At 37.8% G+C, this 19254-nt stretch overlaps 2 protein-coding genes and 1 long non-coding RNA gene across 3 annotated transcripts; 2 read left to right on the top strand and 1 right to left on the bottom strand.

The window, feature by feature from the left end:
• Positions 1 to 191: 191 nt before the first annotated feature.
• LOC133864973 (mechanosensitive ion channel protein 10-like) lies at positions 192 to 8142 on the top strand. The gene is made up of 5 exons (XM_062301430.1): positions 192 to 1574; positions 5515 to 5638; positions 6465 to 6758; positions 6885 to 7087; positions 7693 to 8142. Exons 1-5 carry the CDS (start codon positions 322 to 324, stop codon positions 7961 to 7963), a joined length of 2145 nt encoding a protein of 714 aa, XP_062157414.1. The 5' UTR covers positions 192 to 321; the 3' UTR covers positions 7964 to 8142.
• Positions 8143 to 11790: 3648 nt separating this feature from the next.
• Positions 11791 to 14347, top strand: LOC133864427 (uncharacterized). Its single transcript, XR_009899509.1, has 3 exons — positions 11791 to 11950; positions 13883 to 13952; positions 14050 to 14347. It is a non-coding gene; the product is annotated as an uncharacterized LOC133864427 (long non-coding RNA).
• Positions 14348 to 15623: 1276 nt separating this feature from the next.
• Positions 15624 to 18992, bottom strand: LOC133864036 (uncharacterized). The gene is made up of 5 exons (XM_062300229.1): positions 18734 to 18992; positions 18349 to 18491; positions 18060 to 18186; positions 17895 to 17967; positions 15624 to 16052 (listed from the first exon to the last, which is right to left on the bottom strand). Exons 2-5 carry the CDS (start codon positions 18374 to 18376, stop codon positions 15777 to 15779), a joined length of 504 nt encoding a protein of 167 aa, XP_062156213.1. The 5' UTR covers positions 18377 to 18491; positions 18734 to 18992; the 3' UTR covers positions 15624 to 15776.
• Positions 18993 to 19254: the final 262 nt, after the last annotated feature.

Here is a 19254-nt window from a genome sequence, read left to right as displayed (position 1 = left end):
GTGTGTGAGTGAAATTGAAATTATGATGACAAGAAAATAAAAATCAGTCATTAATTTTTTTTTTTTTTTAATTTTTTTTATTTAAAGCGTAGACCCAAAGGGTAATATGCCCAGCCGCATCATGAGATTGGATCAGTCATAAAGAGTTTACTAGATATAATACTATTGTCATTGTTGCCTTCAATGATTTCCTTCCTTCAAACAAGGTTTCGATCTTCTGCACAAATCCAATTCAGAAGGCTCTCTCTCTCTCTCTCTCTCTCTCTCTCTCTCTGTGTAAAACACAGTTTTATGGTTCTGTGAGAGTTGAAGCAAGCAGTCATGGAGGTACAGAAAACAGACAACCAAAAAAGCAACACTACTGATCATGTCGTCCTCAACATCGACCTGCCGGATTCCAAGCTGAAACAGTCTCCCCAGGCAGACACCAATGATCCACTCTCCCAACCTCCAACAACAGCCAAAATCCTCAGACGACTAAACTTTTCCAAACCAAGGTCTCGGTTCGAGGAAATCCGCTATCCCCTCCCACCAAGAATCATCCTTGAACCCCAAGAATTCCAACCCTTAGACTCCCACGAAAACGCTTCGTCGACCGACAGAGATGATGATGATGATGACGACGACGACGACGACGATGATGAATATGATCGATTAATCGAAGAAGAAAACTGCGAAGATGAAGCTAAAGGCAAGAAGTACAGCAAGAAAAGGAGAACAAAGCTTAACAAGAGGGCCTTAATCGAATGGACATTGTTCCTCATCATAATGACATGCTTGGTATGCTCTCTTACCCTACAATCTCTGAAAGATGACAAGAAATGGGGCTTGGAGATATGGAAATGGTGCCTGATGGTGATGGTGATCTTCTGCGGCCGCCTAGTGTCCGGATGGGTGGTAAGCCTTCTCGTATTCCTCATCGAGCGCAACTTCATGCTTAGAGAGAAGGTCCTATATTTTGTCTACGGTTTGCGCAAGAGCTTCCAAAACTGTGTTTGGCTAGGCCTAGTCTTGGTAGCATGGATGATTATGTTCCCTAATGTTCATAAACACAACAAGTTCCTTAAAAAGGTGTTCCGGACACTCATAGCCGTGCTCATCGCCGCAACCATATGGCTTTTAAAGATCGTATTCGTGAAGGTCCTGGCCTCGTCCTTCCACGTTGCTACCTTCTTTGATCGCATGAAAGAAAGTGTTTTCAACCACTACATATTGGAAACGCTTTCTGGGCCGCCGCTGGAGGAGGACGAGAGGGAGCCCCCACGTCGCCGTCTTCAGGCGTCGAAGACGTTGCCGGCAAGGCTGAGGGACAGGACGTCGTATCCGTTGTCGAGGTCTAAGAGGACTGGTTCGAGGAGGATCGACATGGTGAGGCTGAAGAAGCTGAGCTTGGAGGGTAGGGCAACAGCGTTGAGCGTGAAGAGGCTAGTGAGCTATGTCATGTCTTCTGGCTTGCCGACCATTTCGAGAACCGTCGATGATTTTGGGAAGGCTGAGTCGGAGATCACGAGTGAGTGGGAGGCGAGGAATTGTGCTCAAAGGATATTCAAGAACGTAGCCAAGCCTGGAGCCAAGTGAGTTACTTTTTTCTCCATCTCGATCGATCGATCCCCCATTTGTGTTCATAATTATTTGCATCCCGATCCATATTCATGTTTCGATTTTGGTTGCTATGCCTACCCATCACAATATTACTGCTTCCACCCTCGATCGATCACTTTTTGCTTTTTTAAGTGGTTGTCACTCTGATCATATATGTCGTCAACTTTTTTGAAAGAACTTAATTTTGACCTCAATTACTTCCATTATTATTCACAGGAGGTTTTTTTTTTTTTTTTTTTTTTTTTTTTTTTTTTTTTTTTTTTTTTTTTTAAAAAAAAAAAAAAGGGGAATTGGAACTTCCATTAATAATAAGTCCAAAAGCAAATGCAAAAGTCCAAAAACTAAACAATCAACCCGAAAGCAACAAACGCAAGCCCGTAGGCATAAGGTAGTGAATAGAGATACAGAATCCCTAACCACTAAGCTAGAAACAGACTCAGCTTAAAGCAGCAACTTAAGCAACAAACTAAAATTACATGAACAAATAATTTGGTCATCTCTAATTTATAATAAAGCACAACTCAACTAAAATGAGAGGGCCTGGTCTAGCTTACAAGCCACTTAAAATGCCCAAGTAATTTACTGCCCATTACAAAAGTAAACTGTAAACAAGAAAAACAAAACAACAAAACAGAAAAAATCCAAACATATGGACCAAACATAAATATATTTATATATATAAATATTATTTTTCTCGTTCTTTGAGATAAAAATTATTAATCATATTTTTGTATTCAAGTTTGAGTAGGAGTTGTCAATTCAGACCCGTCCTCAAAGGTAGTTAAATCGGTTAGGGATCGAGCCTCATGAAACAGAAGTTACTAGTTCAAATCTCCTCTCTCCCTCTTGAGTGAACATATAAAAAAAAAATTAGACCCCAATATGTGGCGCGCTGAGCAATTAATCACAAACGCAACATATATATATATATATATATATATATATATATATATATATATATATATATATATGCAGTGCAGATATATAAATATCAAACCATAAAAGCGATAATTATCAACACATTAACACCGGATTTTATTGACGAAGAAGAAACTCTTGCTCCAAGGAAAAATATCTGTGACGTAGCCAAACCCACTGGGATATCACTTCACTATGAAAGAACTAAAGAAAGACAAAGTAAACTTACAACTCATTATAAAATACTTAGACAATATATATATGTATGTCGACAAGCTCCTCGTGTATCTCTACTTCAGCACCCCTTCTAGCCAATATTCTATGATTGATCTCTTTATCGATCCCCATCGGTAGACTAAGTTGATGTACGTTCAACGTGCAACAACAGCACCATGGTTAATTTGATCTCCACTCCAAGAGCCTTCGACACACGAACACGGCTCTTGGCTCACAACGTACACAAGCAAGGTCTTCATTTTGGTTCCTCAACTCTCCTTGAAGTGGAGATCTTGAAAATTGAAGCAAGACTGGCCCTTTATAGACAGAAAACCGTGTTTTTGCGAGTTCGGATGGGTTATTACCATGTCTAGACATAATTAGGGTTTCATGCCCAAGTACCTTTAATGTTCAGGCAAATTTGGTCGTGCATGCGTTGACACTTGTTAGCTAGGTGTTACAATTTCATGGTTACACTTAATTGGCCAACTCACCATGCATGCTTGATCAAAACTTTTCCCCTCTTCTGTATCTCTCTCTCATATACATATATTGGTCGAATTCCTATATTGGGTGTTACAAAGCCCATTTCGGGTCTTTTAGACCATTCTTTAATTTCCCGTGTCCAACATGTAACCCGACCATTATGATCAAGTGAAAGTTAATTTTGGACACATTTTCAATCAATTTTGCAATCTCGCATTTATTTGCGGCCCAATTAAAAAATTTCTCGTGATTGGGTGAACATATATTTTAATGTGCCTAAAATAATTTCTCCCTCCATACTTATGGACTAAAGCCCAAAACTAGGTCGAGAAATCCTTTTTTGACCTAGTAAATTTAATTAACGCGGTTCAAGGTCGTTTTTACCCTATTTGAAATTTTGATGTAACACCCTGGTTCCGCATTGAAAAGATGAGTAGTAGCCTACATAATGAATAATTTATAAAGATGGTCATGAGTACTAAGTTCCACATTTCCTAATTACTAGGTAAAAATAGGCTTCATAAAAAAAGAGGGTGGTTTGGGCATTAAGAAGCTGGATTGCTGGAATCAAGCTTCTATGCTTCTTCATATCTGGTCTTCGTTTGCTAGATCAGGTTCTTTATGGGTAGCTTGGGTGGAGAATAATTTGTTGAAGGGAAGGAGTTTTTGGCAAGTTCCTATCCCTCAAAATTGCTCTTGGAGTTGGAAAAAGTTGTTGAATCTTAGAATTTTAGCTAAACAATTTTTGAGCTTCAAGGTTAGTAATGGTACGAGAATTTTTCTGTGATATGATAATTGGCACCCGAAAGGATGTCTTTTTGACAAGTACAAGTACAGAGTCATCTATGATGCTGGAAGGGATATTGGTCCTCGGGTGTCTTCAATCATTAGAGACGGGGGTACTGGCCAAGTGCCAGGTCTGATCATCTGGTCCAAATATAGAGTAGACTTCCAGAGATCAGCATTAGGGGAGGACATTTTAGTTTGGCGTTCTTCCTCTGGGAAATATTCTTGTGCACAAACTTGGGAGCAGATTCGGCCCAAATTGCCAGTGGTTGATTGTCATAAGTTTGTCTGGTTTGAGTTGGCTATTCCTAAACATGCATTCATTCTTTGGTTGGTGTTTAGGAATGCTCTTACCACTAAGAAAAAGATGTGTTGTTGGGACTTTACAGGTACTTCCCTTTACAAATTCTGTTTTGCTTGTCAAGAAAGTAAAGAACATCTTTTCTTTTGCTGTAGTTTTAGTAGGAGAATCTGGAGGAGTGTGCTTTCTGATTGTTTGATTCTGGATCCACTTGCTGATTGGGATTCTCTTTGTCAATGGTGTGTTGATCATCTTAAAGGTAGTAGCTTGCTTGCTACTATCTACAAATTGTGTTTCGGTTCTCCTGTCTACCATCTGTGGCGGCATCAAAACGATTTGGAGCATGGCAACCTTCTGAGAACAGAAGAAGTTTTGATTAGACAGATCAAGTGGGATGTTCGTTCTCGGTTGCTTGGGCGTTGTTCGGCGAAGAAGTTTGAGAATAGTATGACTTTAGTTGTGAAATGGGGCTTACAGCCTCTTCTTGCAGTGTAATTGTTTGTTGGTTTCTTTTGTTGTTTGAAGTTGTCACTGCTTTGCTTTGAGTAGCCTTGTATCCAGCATGGCTGGAGTGATTGTTGGTTGTGTGTTTGAGCTATAAAAGAGTTTATTCATCCAAAAAAATAGGCTTCATAAGGGATTTTATGGAAGGCTGGAAGCTCTATATTAATTGACCAGTCATTTTGAAGTGATAGCGCAGATGTAGCGCCGGTTAGTACTTTTCACTGGGTCATTATATTTGATCATGATCAAACTCCTTTTGCTTTTTGGTTCTCTTAAAAAATTCTTCTTCCCTATACATACACACACACATATGCACATATAGGTCAGGGTATTATATGCACTGTTCATTTCGAAATCTTAGAGTGTCTTGGCTGTTGGAATTAACTTTAAGTTTCTATATATATTTCAAGAAGGAGATGCAGGTTCCAACTTATACTTCATTGAATTCTAAAAATGGACTTGATGTTGGAAGCTTTGTATATCTCTTTCAGTGGAACCCCAAGTTTAAGATATGAATTTGTTACTTGATCATTTATTTTTTTTTTTCCTGTTGATAATAATTCATACAACTCAACCTTTGGATGCTGACATGGAAAGACAGAGAGTATATATGTTGTGAGTTCAAGTTCTATTGTTTGAGAATGTGGAAAAAATAAATCATTTTCTTTTCTTATAGTTACTCACGGTCTTTTGTGTTACAGATATATAGAAGAGGAAGATTTACTAAAGTTTTTGAAAAGTGAGGAGGTTCACACTATATTTCCCCTTTTTGAAGGAGCAATTGAAACTGGAAGAGTTGCAAAGTCTTCATTCAGAAATTGGGTGGTAAGCTTCTACATATTAATCCTTTCATATTATCAAACTTAGGGGCAGAACTAGAATTTTCAGGAGAGGGAGGGGGGACAAAACTAAAAAATAAAATTTTGGGGGGAAGGGGCCGGGGTCGATGTCATAAACATATCTAAAATTTAAAAGAAATTTTCAAATTTTTATGAAACTTTTTAATTTTGGGGTGGTCCGGGACCCTAAAGGCTAAGGTAGTTCTGCTCCTCGTCAAACTAACAATTTGTCAATGTAAAGGATAAAATAGCATGTGCTTAATTACTTTCCCACTTGAGGCTCACCTTAATTAGAGTGGAGGTAAATCTCTGCAGATCACAGTATATTCTAGTAGCTAGATTAATGAATGGACAGGCAATGCACTCATTTTTTAAACCAGGCTTGTAACCCAACCCCCTTGGGTCTAAAGGTACTGTAGTTTTGACTATCAACCTGAAATCAAGTAGGAGGTAATTTTTCTGGGCTGAACTAATTAAGCCGACCCTAACACCAACACTTTGGTTGGAAGTCGGTCGATAGATCGGATTTAGATCTGCAAGAAACTGTTATCTACAACTACACAAGCATAAATAGTATTATAACGATCTAGAATAAAGCGCTAGTCACATCTGCGTTATCACTCTCAAAATTGATTATCATTTATAGTCAAGAAAATGTCAAATCGACTTTTCCTGCTAATCCATGGCTCTCTCAAGAAGCAAATTATGAATTCCCATTATTTTAAATTAAATATATATGTTGCATTAATTTGTTTCTCCAGTTAGGAAATAAGATCGAAGACTTTCTCTTAAAAGATTTTGCTAATTGTTAGGTCCATGCGTACGTTGAACGTAAAGCTTTAGCCCACTCCCTAAATGATACAAAGACGGCTGTTCAGCAACTTCACAAGTTGGCAAGCGCAATCGTGATTGTAATTATAAGCGTGGTTTCCCTTCTCGTAATGGGTTTAGCCACAACCAAGGTAATCTTCGTGGTTACATCTCAGTTACTGCTCGTGGGGTTCATGTTCCAAAACATGTGCAAAACAATCTTTGAGTCCATCATTTTTGTGTTCGTGATGCACCCCTTTGACGTTGGTGATCGTTGCGTAGTTGACGGTGTACAGGTAAGCATGCATATATATATATATATATATACTGCTTAGAAACCATTCTTCGATGAACAGTTCGTCGGTCGGTCTGCTGTATTTTAATCATTTATAATCACTGTGATTATTTGTTTTTATTTCCAGATGATTGTCGAAGAGATGAACATTTTGACAACAGTGTTCTTACGATATGATAATGAGAAAATTTATTACCCAAACGCTATCCTTCTTACAAAGCCAATCAGCAACTTCAGAAGAAGTCCAGACATGGCCGATTGTGTTAACTTCACCATTGATGTATCTACTTCCACTGATGATGTTACTGCCCTAAAGAAGGCTGTACAAGTGTAAGAAATTTATTGCATCTACGTATTAATCTCCCTAAATTATCACCACTTTTGCAATGTACATCCTCCTTAAAGTTTAATTTCTCTGATCAGTTTTGTGTATACATCTTTCAAATGTTTGCAATGCCACTTATTTGTTAAAAATTTTCATTGACTCCTAATTAAGGGGTGTCAAAATTCTCAAAATAACCCTATTTATTTTAGGAGAAAAAAAATTGCAAAGATTAAGGCATTAGTCAAGAGTAATTAACAGTATTTGCAAAAATACTCATATATACCTCAATCTTTGCAATAAATTTTAAATATTTTTTTTTAAAAAAATGGGAGTATTTTGAGATTTTTTATGGGATTTAACGGAAAATCCTAACGGATGAGTAACATTGCAAACAATTGAAAGATGAATACACTAGATCGAGAGAAATTGAACATTAAGAGGGACATTGCAAAAGTGGTGACAATTCAGGAGGATTAAGTTAGGTTTCCTCTTAATTTAAGCATTGACCAAATATGGAAGAGTAAAATTACAATATTCCAAAATTCTAATTAATTGAACTATGATGGCAATTAACCATTTTGTTTATGAAAAATGTTGTTAATGGATGCAGATACATTGAAAGCAAGCCGAAGTATTGGAGCCCAAAACACTCAGTCCTAGTGAAGGAGATCGAAAATGTAGACAAGATGAAGATGTCTCTCTGTGTTCAACACACCATGAACCACCAAAACTATGGAGAAAAGAGCGCTCGAAGGTCAGAGCTAGTCTTTGAACTGAAGAAGATCTTTGAAAACCTTGGCATAAGATACCACCTTCTTCCTCAAGAGGTACACGTCACACAATTCAACATGAACAATGGGAGAATGGCGATTTCATCTTAAACGCATATATACGTACACCATATCTCCTTAGTCTCTCCCCAAACTAGCTAATTAAAAGAAGCTATATATGAAGGCATTTGTGCAGTGATGTTGTATGGATTTGGATGAGATCGATCTGTTTCATTAAAGTTGTGTCATTGTGCTTTATTTGCAATTATGGAGAAAGTTATTGCACTCTACGCACTCTAATTGTTCTTGGGATTCTGTTGTGTTGGCTGGTTGATGGAGATTAGCTAGCCAATGATTTTATGAAGAAGGTTGAGGAGAGAGAGAGAGAGAGAGAGAGAGAGAGAGAGAGAGAGATCACTTGAACTTTATAGGGTTTCTAAGTCACTTTAAACCCTGATAATAAAACGCTCTGTTCTCTCTTTTTCTTTTTTTTTTCACCAATTGTTTTCTTCTTGATTAATTCAGCTGGATGAGAGAGGAGGAAAGGACCTCATCTCTTCCCTCCTCTCCTCTCTTTTTTCTTTTATGTCTTTTATTGCTTTTGTTGCTTTTTGGATAGAAGTTTCTCTAGTCCTCCTCACCTTTGATGAGGTTTTATCCGTCGTCTTGTACGACTTATCCCACCCGAAATTGCAACTTCAATGTTTAAGCTTTTCCACCGCGCCATTCTTGTTCACCGCCGTCCTCCCTGCGTTGGTGGCCATTTTTGTCGTAGTTCTTAGATTTGATTTTTTAAAAGCTAGATTTACGTTCCTACGATGATTTTTGCCTCCCACGCGCCTCTCTACCGCACTCACCGGCGCCCCAGCTACTCGACGCCGTCAGCCGTTTCTTCATCTGTCATCCAAGCGCCGGTGCGTGGCTCCCACACGCCGGCGCATGGATCTCTTGCACCAGCACATGGATCTCACGCGTTGCAGCTCTCCTCTCAGCCAGTCTCTATTGTTGTAGTTTTTTGGATTTTTTTGCTGCTTTTATGGTTTTTTATCTTACTTGAGTTATTGTCTTTTTAGAAGAAATTCTTGTATTTGAATTTATGTTGGTGCTTTTCTTTTCTAGCTTCGATCAGTTTCAGACTTTAACAGTGTTTTTACCATTTCAGCTTCCTTTGGGTGGTTATTGTTGATTCCAAGTGAGGCTATAGATAGACTTGTCTTATTTTGTATTTCTTAAGCTTATGAAACCGCCTTGTGTGGCCCGTTAAAAAAATCGGATCATTTATTTGTCTCATTTCCTACTATTTGTAAATATTTTACAGTATTGTTTTAGTTTGTTTTGAATCTATTGTTGAGAAGCCCACCCCTTTTTCTTTTATAGGATCATCCACTTCTTCTTCCTTTTTGATCAGGAGTGGTAAGGATCCCTTATGTAACATTTTCCTTAAATCAATTAAAAAAAAAAATTCACTTTAAGGTTTTCTAAACAGGACTGATTTCGGGCCAGAAAAATAGGTTTTAAGGCCTTAATTAATGTTCAAGTAATGTGTTAATTTGTGTGTGCGTTGTGATTCCAGCAACATGTTAACGAAGATTACTCCCCTGAAAGCTCTACAAGTAGTGTCGAATGATCGAGTGGTTTGGAGTACTATTAAAAAGACAATTCAAAGAAGGTTTTCCCTTATTCTATGGCCACTTTGATTCAAAACATCTCTTTAGAAGAGGCTTAATAGCCACATTTCTTGGCGACTGCAGTGCTGTAAAAAATTTCTATATCCCATAACATCTCATCCTAGCTAATATCCTAGAATGCATGTAACAACTAAATCATTCGATATAACAAATTATATGAAGGCAGAGCTTATCTCTCTAAAATTTTTCCTGCTAGTTTGCTGCTGGTGCTCCCTCCATGGGAGGGAAGCTTTATGCTTCCCTCTCCATCGTTTTCTGCTATGCTTTCACCCTCCCCACAACTACCCAACATCCCACCAACCCATACCCAAATAAGATTGAGAGCTTTCTCTCAAACCATGCCGGCTTTGCTCCGGTTCCATAGAGCCGGCTTTGTACCGGATTTATCTTACCTATTTCCAGCTCTTCTTGTTCTGCTCTCAACACAGAGCTCACCGGTTTATCCCGCCTCCTTCCACCGTGTTTTGTGCGTTTTTTGGTTGGGTTTTTGGGTTGACATCTTAGGATTTAGATCTACACTTCCCGGCCAATTTTCGCACTACACGCGCCTCACCAGTGGGTTCGCCGGCGTCCTCCGAGTCCGTCAAAGGTCGTCGTGCCCCCCACCGCTGCCCACTCGCTGGAGCGTCTTCTGCACGCGCCAGGGATCTTCCTGGCGCGTTTGGAATACGTCTCCTCCCGCCGCCTCTCCCCACCGCGTCTTGCGGCGTACTTCGGCGGCTCCTGCGTCTCCCACTGGCAAGAGGCCTTCCTCTGGCCGCGCGTGGCTCTCACGTGCCACCAGAGGTGGTTCCCATCCCCCTCCCCTCCGAGCCTCTGTTGTTGGTTTTTTACTTGCTTTTGTATTGTTGTTATGTTTTAGTATTGTAACCTTGTTTTTTTGGGCTTATTTGTTGTATCCCTCTCCCCCAGTTTACCCCTGTGTTTGTGTTTGGGTCCTTGTGACTCAATACACTTGTGATATCACCTTTATTGGTGACCCGGCTTTGAGGCATCAGTGCCTCGAGCCAAAGGGCCCGCATTTTCGGAAGCATTGCCCCCGCGTACTTTCATTCTTAGTTTTAAATTTGGGTTGCCCAACCCCTCCTGTTTTTGTTCTTTTATTTTTTCTTTGTAATAGTTTCTGATTTACTTATATATATATATTAAAAAAAAAAAAACTAAATCATTCGATTAAGGTTAATTAATTTAAGGTGAGTGACATGGCAAAAGGTTGATAATTGAATTTATTTTTTCTTAGGTGTCTTGAATCTATTTAAAAATAAAGAGAAACTCCATTAGGAATCGAATCCTTTCCTGTTGAAATGAATTGGAGAGGTGCCGTTCCTTATATTTGATGAGTATTTTTGTTATTTTACCCTTCTTTTTTTCTTTCTTTACCTTCTTTGTTTTTTTTTTTTTTGGATAATTGCACCGTTGGTCCCTGTAGTATGTCATAATTATTTTTCACTCCCTATAGTTTAAAAAGTGCATGGGAGGTCTCAGTGATATACAATAATTACGTTTTACTCCCTGGGTCGATTTTCCGTCCACCATTTTGACGAAATCTGTTAGCCCTACACGTCAGCGACACGTGTCCATCTTCATAAAAAATATAAATTTATTAATAAATAAATAAATAATTTTTTTTAAAAAAGAAAAAAAAAAAAAAAGAAAAAAAAATGGCAGGCAAGGGGTGGCCTGGCCACCCCTTTGCCACCCCCTTGCCACCTTATTCCTTTTTTTTGTTTTTGTTTTTTTTTATTTTATTTTAATTTTAATTTTAATTTTTTTCAAAACAATAAGTATTTTTATTTATTTTTTAATAAATTTATATTATTTTATTAAAATGGACATGTCAGCGCCACGTGTTGCTAATAAGATGGCGAAACAGAGGCTATAGGTCACGGATCATTTTGCAAATTTGCGAGCAAGTCCCCGCGAACAATGTCCTCCCATGTTATTTTTAAATTATAGGAAGTAAAAAATAATTATGGCATACTACAAGGACCAACGGTGCCATTATCTTTTTTTTTTTTTTTTTTTAACAAAAATACCCCTAAAATGGAAGGAATCGGCTCAAATGAACCCAAGAGAATGCAAATTCCAATTAGAGGGAGCCGCTTGGTGGAAAAGCCTCATTCATTAATTGCCTAAACGACAAAAATCAAGCTATTCTTGAAAGACGGCAGTCGTAGATCAAAACGACACTTAAATCCCAAACGGCAAGCCTTATTTTTGTGGAGGGTAAATCGGGTATCTAGTAGAGTAGAAAGAAAAACGGAGTCCTGAGCAACGAAGATGTAGCTCAGTGCGGTGAGGAGAAGGAGAAAGAAAGGGAAAGATGGCAGAGCCTAAACTGGCATTCATCAAGGAGATAAGAAGCCTCGAGGTTGCCATAGCTGAGCTCAATAATCTTTCTTCATCCAGGGTAACCCCTCTACACTATTATTATTATTATTATTATTCTATTTTCCCTTGCGTTTTGCTGCTCACTTTTTGTGCAATATTAAATAATGAAATTGATTTTGGTTATGCTGCAATTTGGATATTGAAGTACCTTTCTTTGATTCTTTCTAACAATCAAAACTTAGGAAAGCTCTGGTTGATCCTTGGGTTTTGATGAAAGTTATTTTTTCTTGGTTAAACGAAATGGTTGTTACTCTATTCGATAATGTTTCGTGACTATTTTTTTTTTCTTGTGTGTAATAGGATGTGAAGAATTATTAGGCCTTGTATCAGTATGTAATGGGATTAATTTAGCTGAGATTTGAAAGCTGAAAAATATAGCTTATTTGCTGTTCTGGGTGTTAGGGTTTGACATTACATATTCACGGTTTGGTGGTGCTTGCTTCTTTTGGCTTGTTTGTGACTGGTTTGCCACCATACTGGACAAGTGCTTTGTTTCATAACTTTTGGGTCTGAAATAGTGCTGACAATTACCCAGAGATTTTTTTTTTAAAGAAAAAAGAAAAAGAGAGGAAGAGGTTGTGCTGGAAAAATTAAAGAACATATGGAGGCTAACTGGCACAAAACCCTCATGGTTAGCTTTAAGTTGGAAATCGATGGACTTTAAACTTGTTTGACATGCACATGTTCAATTTTTAGTGGAAATTAAAGTTTGATGTGCATCATGATTGTTTTATGCACATTTTTTAAGACCAAATATAAATTCTTTTAGAAGGTTGTTTGTTTCCACATCTTGCAGTGGACTGTGATTCTTTGCCCATTTCCTCTGTTTACCCAGTGGCCAGTACATAGAGACTGTGAGAGAGCATAATCTGGTGCTCAACATGAATATGAGAGAGCTATATCTACATGCAATTTTTTTTTGCTTTTTAATTTTTTATGTTAATTTTCTGAAAGAAAAATTCTTCTGGTTTCGGTTAAGATTGGTTGGTAATGAAGATGTGGACGGTGGCCGAGCTTGAACTTCTTTGTGAGAATGTTCAAATTTTTTAGAATATTAGAAGAAAGGAACCTCACTTTAATGGAAGGCTACATGCCCGTAATCTGCAAGTAATGACAATTGTTGTGAGATTATAACATTATATATATATCAGCTGCTGTGGAATAGGAGCTTTCTTTTTCTCCTCTTTTTCTGACTGATAACTAACATAGTGTACTTTCTGGGAAGTCTTATGTACCTAGTGTACTTAGCTTGTGCCTTGTGCTCCTTTTGATAGTCTTATAAATAAAAAAATAAAAATCTGAACCTAGAACGTTGAGTATTTGAAGGTTGGAGAAATCAAGTTATGAGACTTTCTTTTCAATTTCCACCCTTGATCTTAGCTTGATTTTCGTCAGAAAGAAGCTTTCTAAGCTCGATCTACATACTTTGAAGGCCAAGGAGAAGATCTTTAGTGAAAACCAAGATTGCACTCTGAAAACTGTTGCAAAGTTCAGGTTCCAAATTTCTTGTTTATTGGTTTTATGTTTGAATGTGTGCATTCGTGGGGGTGGGGATGGTTGGTTTAGCCTGTTTTATCATCATCATTGTCATCATATAAAGGATTGCTAAGACTCAGTGCACTAAGCATTTGCTAAGGAGTACTATATTTGAAATCAGCACAATGTTACTTTTGTTTATCATGATCACAATTTCTGTGATAGACCTAATATGCCATTTAGGTTTCAATTGTATGTTGGAATCTGAGCAACTTTATATTAACCAATAATCTAGTTGTTTAATTGATGGCAATTTTAGCAACTAATCGAAGTGATTTATATTTTGCATTTGAACAGTCAGCCATCTTTTATCTATGCTTTGAATTTTGTTTTTCCATCAACATACATATTGTTTTGCGAATTTAAAGCTAAATTTTTACTTTCTCCTTACTTTCTTTTTCCTTGTTTACCGCAGGCTGTCTACCACAAAAATGGGAATATATTCTTCCGGACAACCATTCAAAAGGCAACTGCATCTGAACAGAGTAAGAAACCCTCGCCAACTCAATAGTAATTATTGTTTTGGTGCTTAACGGGTCGGATGATATATTTTTCTTTCTCACTTGCTTAACACGGCGGCAGAACAACTTGATTTGGCCAAAGCCAAGCTTGAAAAGCTGAATTCTCCTTGAAGCGACTTGGGTTGCTATGTCTTCGCTAGACCTACACCTTTCTGGCTGCAAAAGCTTTTCACTTATACGAGAAGGCATTCAACTGAGGTTGGTCTCTTTTAGTACTGAAATGTCTTTAGAAGGTCATGAGATTTGTAAAGAACTATTTCTCTACTGCGTCGGCTCAACAGGCTGAGGCTTGAGTCTTCATTGTAATACTTTAACAGTGGACCTTTTTTCCCAATTTTTCTGCCTTCTGGTGCGCTTTACCTTTCCTTGTTATGGTTGGTTTTCCCTCTATGCATTTCTGAATGCATTAGAGTCTGTTTGTAATTGTGCTAAAGAGTGTAAAAAGTATTTTTAGTATTCTTAAACATGAAACCTTTTTTTTTTTTTTAAAAAAAAAAAAAAAAAAAATCTTGCTTTAAAAGCTCTAACTTTCAACGCAATCTCAAATATATATTAGCAAGCCACAAAAATTTTCATTTTTACTGCTTTTTTATTAAAAAAACAAAAAAGGAAGAAGTAATCAAGTTATTAAATTGATTTTTTAATTTTTTAATATTTATTTTGATTTAAGTTATTAATTAAATGAGATTATGTAAGAATATCAAAAAAAAAAAAATTTGTGCAAAACAAGTGTCAAAATTTTTTTTCATGATTATTTTTGAAATGTTGAACCACCACCGGAAACTCAGTATTTCTTGTCAAAAATATTTTACGTTGAAATAATTGAAGCCTAAATTGTAATTGACACACTGACAGCATAGAAGCAGGCTTAAGATGATCTAATTGTTGTATCCCATGGACTCGGTGCACTCAACTCAAAGACATAATATGGAGGAGGTGGGCCTATACAGTTATTGCTGTAGTTGATGGGAAAAGGTTGAGTAGTAGGGGAGTGTTCAGGATCTCTGGAAGGGGGAGACAAGGTTGGCTATATTCAAATCAGGGAGATTTGAGAGATTAGGGCTAGGAGATGGTTTAAAGCCTTTTATGGAGGGGACCCAAAGAGAGAGTTCTAGATATTCAGATTTAGGCTAGAGGGTGCCTTTCCATAGCCATGAAGTAGTGGATTTCAAGGAATTCACCTAAAGAAAGTTCTGATCAGTCAGGATTAGAGGAAGATTACAGATTGTTGGAATAGTCAGCAAAATGAGAACCTGTATCATTAATGTTATGTAAGAAAGTTCCATCATCAAGGTTAATAGAGGTAACAGAGTTATACATGTGGCGGATGGCCGGGGAAGCATGGAAGAACCTCCGGGTATGCGGACGGATAGTTTTAGTCCCCTACCAAGAGCCAGGGGCCTCCAAATTTGCTGCCAATTTTTTTTTTCTCCAAAAAAGGACAGAATTCATTTGTCCCTCCAAGGGGAGGGGGCGTGGGAACAAGAAAATGAGCCAAGGATTTGTTGGGGGGTCAGAATAGACACAATGCAGGAAAACTGGTGATTGTTGAGGGCAATCAATTCAACTTTGCCACCCCTAGTTCCAACAGCCAGAACTTGAATCAAAAAGGGGAAGCCAAGTCTGGAGAGAGAATTTTGAGCTACAAAAAGTTTCGCAATCAGCTTGCATATAAAAAGATAAATTTCAATCCCTTGGATAATATCAGATGGAACATCCCAATCTACAAATAAGATAAAACTAAATACCAGTGATCACATGTACAATATTGATAAGATAAACTCAGTTCTATTCCGAATCGTCGACCTCCCGGGATTGTTCAAACAACACAAGTGCAAGAGTCACGAGGGATGCATAAATTGAATTGGGTATCTTCTGCACCACCTTCCCAACTCCCGGGACACCCTCAGTAGCCTTTTTTGTTGCCATTGCAATGGCTGGTGCCACAACCAAAGTGAGGATAAGTCCCTGACTAACACCAATGAGTGTGTCAGTTGTCAGCTCCTGGACAAACCTCACAAATTCCTCCCGATCAATTTCTCCATCAAGGTTAAAATCACTAAACTGAAGATTTCAAACAAAAAGAAAAATAAGACAATTTTACATCTGAAAGAATGCAGAAAGCTTTATCCAGAGGAATGATAAGACTTAACAAAATCTCAATTCACACATAATAGAATTTAATTTCTTTTTCTTGTACATTTCAAGTTGAATTAAATTAAATTAAAGAATGGCATCAAACAATTTCTAAATGGAAGTAATGACAAATAGAATTCTTCCCATGCTTAATAAGCCACAAAAATCCAACAGTTACCAAAGACAAGAAGACATTTTTCAATGACAACAGGGCAAAAGCCCAATTTCAACAAAGCCATTGCGAATATTGATGGAATTGGATGTCTAGACATAAGATCTAATGTGATTTCCATGTGTTACTTTAAAATAAAAGGAATCTATAGATGTTTAGAAACACTTGTTTCAAGGAAAGATTACATACACACATTACTTCAAAGACGGTGGACATTAGTCGCCTCGCCCCTGATTTTCTCACAATTTTCCTAATCATTTCTCTCAACTCTTTAGAGAAAGGAACGCAACTTCTGGTGGCAACCTAATCGGTTAATGTCCTAGCTTAGCAAACCTAACGCAATAGTCCTAAAGGATGTATTCAGATCCAAGCATACACATCCACTCCAACATGAGCCCTTGTCATGTCAAGCCTACAAAAAGATGAGGTATTATATAGATAGAAACTAGCATCAGTAATTTCAACAAACCAGCTAGTTTTTGTGGCCTTTCAGCAAGTGCTGTTCATACCCTGAGTTTTCCATCTATAGGCTCCCTTTTAGTGGGCGAAGGTGGTGCCAAGTATGCACACACCCCTGTTTCTTTATTCCTTGATACACTATATATACTCTGAATTTATTTAAAACTGATATGTACCACTACTAAGGAGATCATATGAACAAGTACCTACTGAAATGTAAAAGAGATGGATATTAATTTTGATAGGATATGGTAACAGCTTCTTTTAAAATAGTTAACAGGTTACGAATATTGCCACTGGCATTTGATTTTACTGGTCTCCTTGGGCTCAAAGAAAATGCTCCAAGGAGCTAGAACCCAAAGAGGAGCAGGATGGTCAACAGCCAGACAAATAACTTTGCTTTTAAATTTGATAAGACTAACATCTGCTACCTAGTTGGGTGTCTCTCTCTCTCTCTCTTCTACACTTCTTGTTCTTGGGTTGTGCCCCTTTGCACATCTAATAAGATTGAATTACTTATAAAATAAGAGTAATGATACTTTTCACGCGTATTTTCAATAACTTTTAATGTCAGCCACCTAAAAAAATAAAAGGAAAACAGCTTAAAACACACCACTTCAGTCGGTGTGAAATGAACGTAATAAATGAGTGTAAAAAGTAGCATTATTCTTTAAAAAAAAAAAAAAAAAAAAGTATGTACTAAAACAATAGGATTCACATATGACAAAGTTGCATGCAAAATTATTTTTTTATTATTTACACTAATGACATTGATAAACAAATGCCCCTCCCCTTCCCCTGCCCTTAATTAGGTTGCATGCCAAATTTTCTTCTCTTTAGAAAAAGCATTTTCTAATGATTATTTTGACTATCCATCATCTATTTTGCAAATAATGATACATTGATATCCCTCTATAAACTGAAATCCATCAGGGTGTTCGGTCTTGGGTGATTCATCCTCTAAAAATCAAGCTCTTCACTCTATTTATAAAGCTGGCACAGGACTACGGTTTGAAATGGATCAAACAAACACTTCACAAAAAGCACATAATCTAAAATGCACTTTTACCATACAGGCTGGAGCAGAAGTTACTCCATTATCACCAAAATTAACTAGTAATCAATTAGGATAGGAGTACCTCAATCATAGCTTGGACTTGCTCTTTGGAGGGGGGATCATAATGGGGTCCTGGTAAACGCTTATTGATATCACTACAACCAACAAAAAACAAATAGATAATGCCATTAGCTAAAAAATACCACCACTAGTAAATCAATTAACAAATAAGCAAAGCTTCTCTCACTTGTACACAAGCAGGACAGCGATGTATAAATCTTCGATCGTCAGCTTAGCCTTTTCTGATTGATTTGTAAGACGGTCAAACACCCTATCCGTTATTTTCCTCACTTGCTTTTGCCTCCACTGCTTCCCTGTGAAAGGTTTATTGTTACCATGGTATCATCGAATTTCAGTTTTACTCTTTTTGTCCTATAATTTCTCAGGAAAAAAAAAAAAAAAAAAAAATCTACAAAATTGACAGAAAAAAGAAAGCGAGACAACTTGAATTGAATACGAGAACTAGAGAAGCGTACCTTGCAATCTGTCTAAGACCTGTCCCATGGCGGTTGCAATTCCAGAGATGCGGCGTCGGCTCGGAGATTAGACCGAATCAGAGAGACTGAGTTGTCGTCTTATCTTCCAGCTCCAATCTTCGAACAAGGCAGTGTGTCGGTAACTACAGATAATTAACTAGTTAATTAAAAGGGAGAAATACAAAAATCAGTCAACATCGTTACACCTATTTGCAATAAATATCATGTGATACAGAAATGTATAGCTCTCTAAAGGCATGTTTGGGTAAGAGATATTTTTTAGATATTATATTCAATTTTTTTTAAAATCGCACACCTTAATCGTCCTATGCAAAAATAACAAATTTGTCTCTCTCTCTCTCAACAAAAACTGTCATGTCAATACCAGTTGGGGCGGAGAATACCCATAGGGAAATGGATAACCCGAGTGCAGATAAAGGAGGTGCCATTAACGTTAGCTCACTCCAGGTCGAAAGTGAGCTTGGCAGCTTGCCCGGTCAGCTGGTTCTGGATAAAGTTGAAGTTGCGGCGGTTGGAGGGTGCCGCTGTTGGTCATGAAGAGCACTGAGTGGAATTGGTGAGGCCACGCAGCCGGAGTTGGGTCTCTAGATTTTGATTCTGATGTCCAAGGAAAGTCTGAAAGAAGACAAGAATGAGGAGAGAGAAGGATATTGAGTTGATTGCAGAAGCCATTGTTATTTCCTCTAAAGAGATGATAACGCGCATGTGTCAGTGAGGCACGAAAAGTTGAGGACCGGGACGGAGGTCCGGAAGAATTTGATCCACAAAGTTAATACCCAGGAGGCCGGCCTGGGGTGGCCGAACAGGGCTACCCTTTTGGCTGTTTCAGTGTTTTTTTTTTTGACACGTGTTAGAATCGGATTGTTGATGACGTAGCAGTCAATG

This window comes from Alnus glutinosa, chromosome 3, assembly GCF_958979055.1.
Source record: "Alnus glutinosa chromosome 3, dhAlnGlut1.1, whole genome shotgun sequence".
NCBI classification, from domain to species: Eukaryota; Viridiplantae; Streptophyta; class Magnoliopsida; order Fagales; family Betulaceae; genus Alnus; species Alnus glutinosa.
Note: the sequence above shows the minus strand (reverse complement) of the source record. Positions and strands in the feature narration are given on the sequence as shown.

Excerpts from the sequence above, each read along its gene's own strand:
- LOC133864036 (XM_062300229.1), bottom strand. The coding sequence starts at position 18,376 with ATGGGACAGGTCTTAGACAGATTGCAAG. Across the intron at positions 18,187-18,348 it reads GGTCTTAGACAGATTGCAAG|GGAAGCAGTGGAGGCAAAAG; the intron begins GTACGCTTCTCT and ends AACCTTTCACAG. Across the intron at positions 16,053-17,894 it reads AAGTCCAAGCTATGATTGAG|TTTAGTGATTTTAACCTTGA; the intron begins GTACTCCTATCC and ends TGAAATCTTCAG.
- LOC133864973 (XM_062301430.1), top strand. The coding sequence starts at position 322 with ATGGAGGTACAGAAAACAGACAACCAAAAAAGCAACACTACTGATCAT. Across the intron at positions 5,639-6,464 it reads CTTCATTCAGAAATTGGGTG|GTCCATGCGTACGTTGAACG; the intron begins GTAAGCTTCTAC and ends GCTAATTGTTAG. Across the intron at positions 6,759-6,884 it reads GCGTAGTTGACGGTGTACAG|ATGATTGTCGAAGAGATGAA; the intron begins GTAAGCATGCAT and ends TTTTATTTCCAG.